The 13,040-nt window shown below is 31.5% G+C and overlaps 1 protein-coding gene across 1 annotated transcript in view; it reads left to right on the top strand.

Moving 5' to 3' along the window:
* The window catches only part of LOC145333054 (gamma-aminobutyric acid receptor subunit alpha-1-like), a 64,217-nt gene that overhangs the window by 15,167 nt on the left and 36,010 nt on the right, over window positions 1-13,040 (top strand). The window contains exons 7-9 of the mRNA XM_080178199.1: window positions 904-962; window positions 1,297-1,336; window positions 9,693-9,784. Coding sequence (XP_080034325.1) covers window positions 904-962; window positions 1,297-1,336; window positions 9,693-9,784 — 191 coding nt within the window. The remainder of the gene's footprint in view (window positions 1-903; window positions 963-1,296; window positions 1,337-9,692; window positions 9,785-13,040) is intronic.

The raw sequence follows: 13,040 nt of genomic DNA, 5'->3' as shown, positions 1-13,040 counted from the left end.
GTTTAATTTACAGAAAAAATGTTCTAAAATGTAGTTGTTCGCTGTAGTGAAATTGAAATGAAACAATGCACATTGAAACCTTCTACTTCAAAGCAAACAAACATGAAATTCTACAAACATAAAACTAATTTTTGTCACCTTGAATAAGTCAACCTGTAAAGAATGGCTTCTTCCTTTGTTTAATGGTATAGATTGTTCTTAACCTTTACCTTGTACCTATAGAAAACATTATCATTATAATTATATATTTTTGTCAGTTTGAGCCAAACAAAGCGTTTGATAGAAATTTCTTATTTTTTAAAGATATTCCAGGTACGGTTATCAAAAAAAAAAAAAAATTTCCCTATTGTTCTATTCAATAGGGAATACAAATATATAGAGCACCTTATCGTTCTACTACTATTTTTAGGCCTTATAACACACACCTTTACGGGATTTTCTAGAAAATTACTTCCCTCTTTGTCGAAAAAACTGCTTGATTCAAGATAATGTTTATGGTCATACTAACATTTTTAGGACTTGATATAGAGTTGCTTCGCTTATTACATTATACTTTGTTGTCCCAGGAATCAATATACCAAAAATCAGATCAATCGGATGAATAGATCACATAAAAATTTGTTGTTAAAAAAGTAAAAAATCTACAATGAACATATGGACATTTTGGTGATGATTATAGAGTTGCTACGCTTTCTAAATCGTACCTAACTATTAAAAGAATCACCATGCAAAATTTTAAATCGATAGGACAATTCTAACATGCCTAAATAAACGAAAAAAGCTATCCGTTACGGACGTACGGACGGACCGACCCTAATTATAGAAAAGCTTCGCTTTTAAAAATGAATGTAAGGGAGTAGTAGATCTCAACAGGCACGTTATGTAAAATTCTCCTTTGTTTAGTTTTACTCCATGGATTGTTATTTCCGTCAGTACTGGAAAGATGAAAGATTAAGTTTCAGGTAAATTTAATAGTAGCGCAGCTACTTTATAATTTAGTTTGTCTGTCTGTCCGTCCATTCGTCAGTCGGGGGGTGGAAGGAGGGGGGGAGGATTTTATTGGCTGTACAGATTATCTACACCAACAAACATCCAGTACATATTATTAACCTGGTCTAACAGCCATACATACACTAATTCTTGACATATTTTACACGGTTTCCTTAAACAGATTTAAAGAAAAGCTATAACGGAACCATATCTATTTAGCCGCCAACTAGGCTTTATGGTACAAACAGACAGACACACAAACATCCTAACTCTTTAATCTTACAATAACCAACAAATCTTTTTTAGAGGTTTGAAGAAAAATGCAAACCACCTTCAAATTAATCAGGTGAAAATCCTTTTATTATCGCGTTCTATTAAAACAAATAAAAACATGCTAATTTTATGCTAACTGTTAAGGTAATAGGTTCGAATCCATGCCGAAAATGTATCACAACGTTAGAATAAATTTTAAATAGCAACTAATGCTGCAAGAATAGACAGTGTTAGTAAACGTAAAGAGTACGTACCTCAGCTACTAAACAGGTGCAACTCATTACAATGCACAGTTAGGACCTATTAGTTGGTTGTCTGTAAAAAGTCGAAATGCAAATAGCCATTTACCAAGACATCAATCAAATAAAATTGTAAGATTAAAAATATTTTGTTGAAGTCTGTTTCTAAAAAAGATAATGAATACTATAGTAATACACATGAAACAAGTAACTCTATTTAAATCTAGTAAAATATCCAAAGTTGTATATTCGTGTATGTAACGTAAGATCAGCTTAAAAGTATGAATAAAGCAAAGCTTTTCTATTACCAATACCTATATTTTATTAAGCCACTGTATAAGGAAAAAACAATTTACAACATCGTCTATGTAATCTTTAAAAGAAAAAAACATCTCCACATCTTACACCTGAAAATGTCATATAATCCAAGATATAAACCTGTTGGTTCTATTCTGTTATTCATTTTATCGGTTCCACGCCAAACGTAGGAGTCCCTAACGTAGGAGTGGAAAATCATCGGAGTGGACAAACGCAGGAGTCCCAAACATCGGAGTGGGACAAACGTCGGAGTGGACAAACGCAGGATTTTTGGGACAAACGTCGTAGTGGACAAACACAGAAGTCCCATTTTTTTTTCAATTTTGAATTTTTTTTTTAATTTTAAATTTTTTTTCAATTTTGAATTTTTTTTATACAACTCCCCCCCCCCCCCCTTTAACTCGGTTCCGTTACCTTTCTTAGTTAGGTTAGGTTAGGTTACAGGCCAGGGGGCCGAGCGCTGCGGCAAGTCATTATTTTGTAAACAGGGGTATAAAAAAATTTCAAAATTGTCATATTATTAAAATAGCGGACACTCCTAGGTTTTACTTAAACAAAGTCCACTCCGACGTTTGTCCCACTCCTACGTTTGTCCACTCCGACGTTTGGGACTCCTGCGTTTGTCCACTCCGACGTTTGGGACTCCTCCGTTTGGGGTAGGACCATTTTATCCGCCCGTTAATTGCTTGCCATTTTCTACTTTTATTAGATTTTTTTAAAAATTAAAATGAAAAATTAATTATTTTAATTTCCATGAAAAATAAGAAAACCACATAAATTTTCGAAAGGTTGAGAAATGCGAAAAATAGCCTAAAAGTATCTAAAGATTCTAATTTAGAAATAAAATATCCCAAAACCGTCCTTGAAGCTATGTGATCATAACCTTAAATGGAGAACTCAATAGCTTCAGTAGAAGATTAATAGGCAACGAATCTTACTTCCTTTAATACTAAGATATCTATTACAATGCAATTGTATCAACTCATTAAGTCTTTTCGTTTCTTTGTCTGCAATTGCATTATTCTATGCTTTGCAATTTGAATTAGCATAATTCCCATTCCTTGATTAATAACCTTGATTGTCCCAAATGAATAATTTGTGTCTTTTATATCTGGGGATCTAACCATTTCCTGGGAAGATATAAAAATTTTGCAAAAAGAAAATGAGTGAAATTATGAGAACAATTGTATGTGTGTGTATATCTATTTAGGGTTGTGTGGTTATGTTTGCATTCGAAACCGGTTAATTTCCGCTGGATTAGAACCTGTTCTCAGCCATAGTGAAAAACTATGTATAGAATCGTATCTTCTTTTTACATGCTTCTTATCAAGATTTGTGTTTTAAAATTAAACTTTGTTTTCTTTATCCTTAGGGTCGGACTGTACATCCATATGTCATCAATGTCCATTTCAATTTTCAAACATGATGATTTTTATGTTACTGAAATATGCATAAAGCCACTCAAAACATAAAGGGGGCTTTTGTAAAAGGTACTTCAAAAATAGCTACAGAGCTAAAAGTGGCCAAAAAAGTGAGATGCAAAACTGGCCTTTTAAATCTTATTATACCAAAGTCATCAAAAAATACATATTTCTTTTCAACCCTAAATTTTTATTAAAAGTAAAATGTAAATAAAACCTACATCATCAACTCTTAATGAACAAAAGGGTTGGTTAAATTATATCTTTACCAGCGAATCTTCTTTAAAATTTATTCATGTTTGCAAAATAAATTCACAAAATTCATTATTATGAAAAAGAAGACACAGAAATAGGGAGAAAGAAGAATATTTGGATAGGAAAAAGAAGGAAAAACAGACAAAAAAAAGGCTGTCTGTCTGTTTCGATTTTTTATCAAGCTAACTGCTGAACTTATATGGTTCTCCCTTACAATATATCTTCTTAAGTTCTCGTAGATCCTGTGACGATATTAAGATATTTTGGTGAATGTAAACCCTAAAAAAAGACCCCACCCCTCGAATTTTTTCTTCTATTTTTTTTCTTTTTAAAACTGAAAATAATAATGAAATGTTGAATTCCCTTCCCCTCCAACCTCTAGGAGTGCAGCAGCTAATAGACATATAACCTAATACACAAAAACATATAATTGTTTTCAATAGTTATTTGAATCTTGTTGTTATTAGAGAAAAAGTTTTTATCTCACTAATAATGCCAAAACTTTTAACTAGAATCTTTGAACCCTTTGCCTAACTTAAAAACTTTTGTTAGTTGGGAATATGATTGAGTTACTATATATAAAAGCGGATATCGAAAAATACTAAATTCTATGACTTAAAAATTTGCTAGAGGCCACAATCAATAAACGATTTCTCTAGATTAGAAATAACAATCTTATTCAAAATCTTATTTATCTTAATTGGTTATAACCCTAAAAGATCTGCGGCAGGAGAGGAGAGGGGGGGGGGAGATTCTAACTTTTGATTTTAAGTTAAAAGATAGAAAATGATAATTTAAAATGAGCTAATAAGACACAAGTAGGAAGTAACTTGTTTTTAAAATAGCACAGGACGATAGCTGGTTCATCCAGGTAAAAAAAATATTTGTCAAAACCCAAATTATTTTCCAACCATGATCATGCATGTCTTGAACCTTAAGGTCTCCAGGAAAATTTTATTTGTCTGCCTGGCTTTAACTTTTGAAAGATTGTTTCATAATTTCGTTCACCTTTGCACATTGGGGCAAATCAACCAAAAAGGGGATTTAATTATTTAGTACCCTTAAAATTAATCTCACAAAAATTTCATTTCATACTTTTTTGTAGGTAATTTAACAACAAACAAATTTGCTTTTATGTTTTTTTCTGTCATTTGAAAGGAACATGGAGATAAAGGTCATTTTATGAAGGTAGATAAAAAATTACCAGATTAACCCCTCCCGAAAATAGCCCCCCCTTACCCTATCCATCTATCTATCCATCAATATATCCATCTATCTATCCATATATCTATCCATCTATCTATCCATCTATCTATCCATCTATCTATCCATCTATCTATCCATCTATCTATCCATCTATCTATCCATCTATCTATCCATCTATCTATCCATCTATCTTTCCATCTATCTATCCATCTATCTATCCATCTATCTATCCATCTATCTATCCATCTGTCTATCCATCTATATATCAATCCATCTATCTATCCATCAACTATTCATCTCTTTATCCATCAACTATCAATTTATCCATCCATCAATCTATCCCTCTATCTATCCATCTGTCTATCCATTTACTTATCCATCTATCTATCCATATATCTATTCATCTACCTATCCATCTATCTATCCATCTATCTATCCATCTATCTATCCATCCATCTATCTATCCATCTATCTATCCATCAACTATCTTGAATTTCGTGTTTAAATCGTCTAATTAGGGGTTTTGGTTATCAGAGCAATATGAGAATTTTTTAGTAGCGCAGCTACCCTATCACTAGCTTTTTGGGCACTTAAAAGTGTAACTATGTCAATTGTAGTCCGATTTTAGTGTTCAAAGTGTCAAATTTGGGGTCATGTAATTCATTTCAGTAGGAGGGGAGGGGATGGTGTAAAGGGGGTGGATGGGGATCCTTATTTTAGCAAGCTACAAGTTTCACTTTATTTTTATGTTTAATAAATCCATTATAAATGTGGGCATGATTAACATAAATTTTTATTAACTAATATCTATATCTATTTATAATGATATTATGATTCTTGTTTACTGTTCATATGAATACTAGCGGCTTCGCTCCTAGCCTCTAGGGGATTTGCCCCAAGAGGTAATTAAACAAGGATGACAACATCCATGAAAGAAGCGAAGCTCTGAAATGGAAGGACAAACAAACATTAACACTTGTGAAGTGTCAGAACTGAATATTAATGCATGTCTATACAAAATTGTAATTAAAACTGATTAAATACATGTTACTGTTTAAGGACATACTGACGTTTTTAGGACTTGATTATAGAGTTGCTTCGCTTATAACATTACACCTTATTGAAATAGGAATCAGAATTCAAAAAATCAGATGAATAGGATATTTGTAACATTCAAAACCATTATTTGTTGTCAAAAAAGTAAAAATCAGCTTGTTATAAATGGATGTACGGCTTTTCTGGTAACGATTATAGAGTTGCTGTTGAGACGTGTTAACCTGCTTCTAATGTCTCACCACAGTTAACAACCTCATTAATCTCTGAAAATGGAGTTAGGAAAAAAAAGGAAAACCCCTTAAATCCCCTTGTTAAACTATAAATCACCTAACTAACTCCTAATAAAATACACCTTTCAAAAATAATGTGCCTAATTTAATTCCCCTAAGTATTTTGAATTTGAAATTTTAAAACTTAGTATTGGCAGACAAACATCCCGTTACTTTAGTGAAACGCAAATAAAAACTTACAGCTTAAAAAACGAGCGAATAAAAAAAGGTATTTTTTAGCAAGGAAATGTAATTTTATTAATAAGGAAAAAATAAAGTTTAATAAAAAATAGTACTAAGACATAAATTGATTTTATTTTAGGATTTGCAACAAAGAAATGGCAAGAATTTTATGCTGTAAGAAAAAAGGACTCGCGAGTTAAAGAAAAAGATGTATGCTCCAGATGAGCCTTGGTGTCCGACTGCCAGCTAAAATCTCCCAGCAGTACCCATATTAGTTATACTATTGCCATAAAACCTTGACTTAGGCCCCGTGCGCAAATATTCTAACACACTCCTTTGTTGCGAAATTATTACATTGCATTCATATAATGTAACATATCTTTTAATAATCACAAATTTCATTACATTTATTAATACAATTAATTAAGAATAAAAATTCATTCTAATACACAATATAGTTTTAAAACCTAATTTGAAATAAACGAGTCCGGAAAAAAGTCCAAATTTGATTACACGGGAGTGTTTTAATCTATTTGACCATATTCATGCGATATATGTGAAAAAGTATTTGCGCGGATTTGTGCTAAAACACACTTATTAATATTCATTGAATAACTTTGTTCTATTGTATAAAAAAAAAATGTTATTTAAATATAAAATGTCTAAAAAGTGTTATATTTTACTGATTTATTATATTTAATTGTTAAGATTCGTACTGTTTTTGCATGAAAAATGATAAAATGATCAAAAAGTAGTATTTTTTAATACACGGAGTCGGATGTTTAAATTCATAAGGACTGACATTTTCTTGGAACTTTTTCCCGAAACCGAATTTTCCCCTTCAAGTCTTAAAACTTCGTTTTTACTATTTTTACTAGTATTTTTTAAGAAAATTAGTAAATTATGAATATTTTGACTGTTATGAGTGGCCAATTTCTGCAATATTGTATGTCTTATTTTGTACTCAAAGTTTTAGCATTCTAATAGCTTGAACGCCCTTGCTACAGGCCTGCGTGGTCTGACATTTATTTTTTAGGCGCGCCTTTAAAATAGGCAATCGTTAGATTACTTCAAGAATATTCTAGAAAGAAAACATACTCATACAGAAGCTAGGCCACTCTATAACTATCGAACTTAAAATGTCTATTTTAAAGAAAATGCATTATAATTTATGGATAAAAAGGGTTCTGTAAATAGAAAAACCATGAATTATAATGCACTGTGCTTTCTAAGTCGTACCTAACTGTTGTAGAAATCAGCATGAAAAGATCGATAGGACAGTTCTAGCCTGTTTAAGTTAAGTAAAAGAGCTATCTGTACCAGACGTACGGACGGACCAACCCTAATTATAGAAATATGAAAAAATTGAGGAGGATTTTTATTTTTGAAAAAGAGCTTTAAACAACCACAGGACCAGTAGATATATTACCTGAAAAGTAGAATTCAATCTGTTTAGTGGTTAGCGAGATCTTAAGAGATGGGCGGACAGACAAACAGACATCAAGATACTTTGTATTATGTATTAACACCTAGGGATCTAAGGAACAAAACAATAACCGATTAATATGTACATCCCCAATATTGATACATATTTAATAAATTATATTACAAAATTATTTGTCTGTAGATGACAATTAGTGGTTGAAAAGTTTGACACTTATCTTAATGAACCAACCAATAAAAAACCAATTAAATTTCCTGAAGTTCTTATGCTAACGAATATAAAAACGTTATTATAAAACTTTGAAGGTTGGGGACTAGTGTAATTAACAGTCCCCTCCCTTTCTAAATAAAACTGCTGACATTAAACATGAATACCATGTAACTACATAATTTAAAAACAAAGCATTACCAATAGACAGACAGATAGACTACTTGCTAATTCCAATTTAGAATGATTGTAAGAACCTCACGTTATTTGCATATTTACTTTACCTTTCCGCATTGAGGTAGGGGACATTGGGCTGTTTATAACACTAGTCCCAAAAGTTTTACAGTTGTGTGTTCAAACGTTTTAACTACTAACTTTAATCTACACATGGGGTAATTTTGTGTATTATCATTGGGGATGTACAACAATTTCTTGACCTTTGTCTTATCCCTTTAGATCCCTGATATATATGTAATAATCTATAGAAACGATTATTTAGTTACATTAAAACATCAAACATAAAGAAGTTTAGATTTAGGTTTAGCCCCCCCCCCCCCCTCCTTCCCTCCTTCCCATCATTTAGTGGAATAGAACTTGAAAATACTTATTATTAACTTTAATTCTAAGTCAGAATAAATATTTCCCAATATATGTCTATGTTTTTGTGTCTTTTATTTATTTGAATTATATCTTAAGTTTTGACTTTAAAAGTGCATTTAAACACTTTTTCTTACAAACTTTTCGTGCACTTACATTCAGAAAACGGACTAAAAACCCCTACGGGGGCGCAGGGGGGTAAGTGAAACCAGTACTGGCGATTAAAATATGTCTTTGGGTAATCAAATATCATTTTTTTAGCCGGCGACACCCGGCGAAAACATGTTTCCTCTTACTGTGATCTTAAAAGTTGATTAAAAAACAAACAAAAAAAAACTAAAATCTTGACTTCAACTAGAATTATTTAGGACTAATTTCTTCAATTTGTGTTGTTTTCTTTTATAGTGTCAAAATATAAGTAATGCATGACTCATCAAAAGTTATTTTGTCTAATTACGTTAATTCTAAGAGATTTTATAATACTTTTAAAATTGTGTTTGAAACACAAAAAGTATGCCTTTTTCTGTAAGAAAATTTTTGCATTTCTTGACTTCCATGCATTAGAATGCTTACTTGAAAAGCGTATTTTTACGATTTCTTTGAAATCTGATGTACGTTGGGTATGATAATACTCATAGAATGTTTAAAACTTGATTTGGGGGTGGTGAATTGATGCCCCTTCTTGCCCCTATGTGCTTTGGAATAAATATCCTGTTATAGAAAACATCTATTTACAGATTAATGGTATTTTTTCACTTAAGTAAACGCTAGTACACTTATATTCCCAACTATTGTTACAAAGTTACACTTTTCATTTCGTTTACACGATCAATTTTACAAATTATTATTCTACTCTTTTTCCTTGTTTTGAGGTTTTATTATTATGGGGCGGGACAAAGTCTCAAAAATCATCCACGTGACGTCATAAAAATGAAGGATTATCCATTTTTATATTTTTATGGGTTTTTTTCCACCTCTCCTCTCATCTCACTCATTTTTATGACGCCACATGGCTGATTTTTAACACACTTTGTCCCACTACATTATCGTGCAAAGTTCGGACTCTAATAAAAATGCAGGTTTCCTGTTTTGTGTTAAATCTAACCTAATATACCTGAGAATACTTCCACGATTAAGAGTCATTGGCCTCAATAGTAGTAGGTAATTATGCTGAGCTACTTACGGACAAAATTGCCCTTGTACATATATTCAATATTAACATTGACATTTTTAGTTGAGCCTGAACGTGAAAATGTTGGAGAAGATTTGGAAACCTGACACTTATTTTCACAATGGTCTTGACTCCTATCTGCATACTATCACTAGGAATTCAAATATTTCATTTTAATACCAAGGCTATTGATTAAGATATATAACTTTAAAAAAAATATTAAGCTGCACATATTTAGACGTTTTAAGTAAAGGGGTGGTTAACCTCCTCAAATAAAAAAAAAACATTTGATATATTACCACCTCAAACCTTTTAAATTTCTTATTTTAGCCCCCTCAAAATAAAAAAACTTGGATGTCCTATAGCTGTTCTACCATATTTTACATTATTTTATTCATTGTTAAGTTTAAGTGATACTTTAGTTTTTGTAAAGACCTTCGACCAATATAAAACCTAAAAAAATCATTATGGATCCCTTGACCATCAGTTAAAAATAATTTCTCACTATGCAAAATGCTAAAAGGTCGGAGGGATGATGTCATTGACGTCCATGCTTTTTATTCGAGAGGGAAAATGAGATGTTTTAAAGGTTTTAGGGGTGTAACCTTATGTATATACTAGCGGCTACGCCCCTAGAGGCCTCTAGTGGCACTTTAAATGTTTATTTTTATATTTAAATATGTCTATTTTGCGTTTGACGTTTATGTTGGCGTTCAGGGATAAGGGATGGGAAACGTAGGAAAATATTATTTCAGGCCTATTTCAAGCCTAGGCCTATTTCTAGCCTAATAAACCAGTTTTGGGATAGCGCAGTGGTTCGTATAAAATGCTAATGAAAAAGCTGTGTGTGTGTGTGTAGATAAAGTATAGAATCAAATTCAGGTAGCTAGTTTAAAGTAAAAAACATAACTTTTTATAAACCTATATATTAATGGCTTTTGTTAAAATGAAGTTTTTTCTCTCCCAAAATTTTTTATCTTTTACTTTGGTAATTTGAACTGTCAGAAAGCTATCGTTGGGTTTCCCTCAGACAGATTTTAGTTTGTATTATTTGCATTTTTATTAATGAGTAAAAATTTTATTTGAAAATTTCATTGCTAATTAAAATTCAAAATAAATAAATAAATATGCACTTGGGTAACATTCTATCAAGTTCTTTGGATACTATACTGGATATAATGTAATGATATATCTGTACTGTGTTGTATTGTACAAAAATTAGGGTGAAGGTGTTGTATCAACTCCGTACTAAATTTTTAAAATTCAAAATACAACATCTAATTTATAAACTACCAAATGAAAATTCGTAGCTACCTTCTTCCCAAAAAAATATTCCCGTTATTTTTGTTTTTTCTATGTGGCCCTTTTTTAATGTTTAACTCTAAGCAGATTTAATAATTAAACTAATGTGATCTAACACCATTTATATTTATTTTTTCGTAGCAGACGAAATCATTATTTTTTCCAGAATTGTCTGCTTCTAAAATTTCCGCCATCTGTGATTTGGGCTTGTTTTGTATCAACCAATCACCAATTGGCTCCGCCAATTGGTGATTGGTTGATACAAAACAAGCCCAAATCACAGAACACTATTGGTTTAGAGCGGTAGCCAATATGAGCCGTCCGCCAGTAAGGTCATTAAATTAGGCAAATGGTAAAAGTTGCATGATCCCTTTCAAAACCAGGCCGAGACCTAATTTATGGCCAGGTTTCCCATCCCTTATCCCTGGTTGGCGTTGAACTCTCTTTCTAAAATCGATTACTTTAAAAAAATCGTTTTTTTTATTTCTCTTGGGAGGGTGGTGGTACCCTCCCCCAAAATAGTTATAAACCTTCCCGGGACTTATGAGAATCTACCCTGTTAAGGAGAACCCAATCGGTTCAGCGGTTAGCGAGATCCTTTGGTACAGACACACAGATACACAGACACACAAACAAACAGACAAACATCCTGTTACTTTAGTATAAGGATTTTATATTTTGAGGGGGTAAATGATGGGTTTCAAAGTTTTAGGGGAGTTTACAACCTTTAGCCCTACCCTTGGACGTCTATGGCTGTAGTGTGATGTACAATGTAAGCATTTTAATATTCAATGAATACCTCTTTTAATAACAAAAATGTTGAAGATCAAAATTGAAATAATACAATTTGAACATATTTTAATATTGACATTATACAATAACAAGTGTGATAATATCCATAGAAAACGTACAAGATGAAATAAATTAGAACATTTACCATATCTTTCTATGAAGATGGCATGTCTAATTTCATTTAAATACACTTGTACCCAAAGTTATATAAAAACTCTTTCTTATTTGTTGGCTTAAAAACTTTGGGCACTTTCATAAATTTTGGTTTGCTGGTTGAGTGTTTCAATCAACTGTTCAATTAAATGTTTCAACCAATTGTTTTAATCTACATAGAGGATATTTTTTTATCAACATCGAGGATTTACATCAATTTATCATTCATTGTTTTATCCCTTAAGATCTCTGCCTACAACCTATCTAAAATTGAGACCAACCAATTTTCCTAAAAATATAAAACTGGAATTTAAATGTCGGTTAGGGATATAAATAAAGTATTGAGGTGTTTTTTCAAAGTAAAATAGTACGAGTAAACAGACTGAAAATAAACCCAATTTTCTCAATTATTACTGTTCTGAACAAAATGCGTACACTTTTGACCAATGGTATGGTAAGATTGTTCTACACTGTGTTTCTATTGGCCTAATTATGAGGTTATTATTACTTACTTTATTTATTAGTTTAAACTTTACTAAAAATAGCAATTTGAACCAACACTAAAAATTATTATTGTGTAAAAAGTTACAGTTGTTCTACAATCAAAACGTTTCTGCGTTACTTATAAATTCAATTTTTCCTGTTTGGTATGTAAAAACGTCCATTATTTGGGTATAGAAAACCGAATAGGACAATAAAAAGGGATCAAATATAATACATGTGGATCTTTAACCTTTTATATAACAAGAATGACAACATCAATAAAAGCAGAGCTCAGCAAATCAGACAGTTGTACTATTAACGCACATTATCAAATTTAACGATATAACTCTTAATATCTAAAGGCGAAATATATGTTCTGAAATTGCTTATGTGCAAGATTCTTAAAACAAATCTACTTTGGGATGTAATATTTGTATAGATGTAAACCAGAGATCTAATTGAATAAGACAGTGGCCAATAAATTGATATACATCCCCAAGGATATACACAAAATTACCCATTTTGTAGATTACAATTAGTGGTTGGAACGATTGAAAACTCAACTTAATGAAGCAACCAATTAAAATTCACCCAAAGTTGTTAAGCCAACAAATAAGAAAAGTTATTATAAATTATGGTGACTAGTGTAATAAACAGCCCAATGTCCCTTTCTCTCTGGAT

Source organism: Acartia tonsa, chromosome 12 (assembly GCF_053477335.1).
Source record: "Acartia tonsa isolate MP-2025a chromosome 12, ASM5347733v1, whole genome shotgun sequence".
NCBI lineage: Eukaryota > Metazoa > Arthropoda > Copepoda > Calanoida > Acartiidae > Acartia > Acartia tonsa.
The sequence above is the reverse complement of the archived record's forward strand: the minus strand, read 5'-3'. Positions and strand labels throughout refer to the sequence as shown.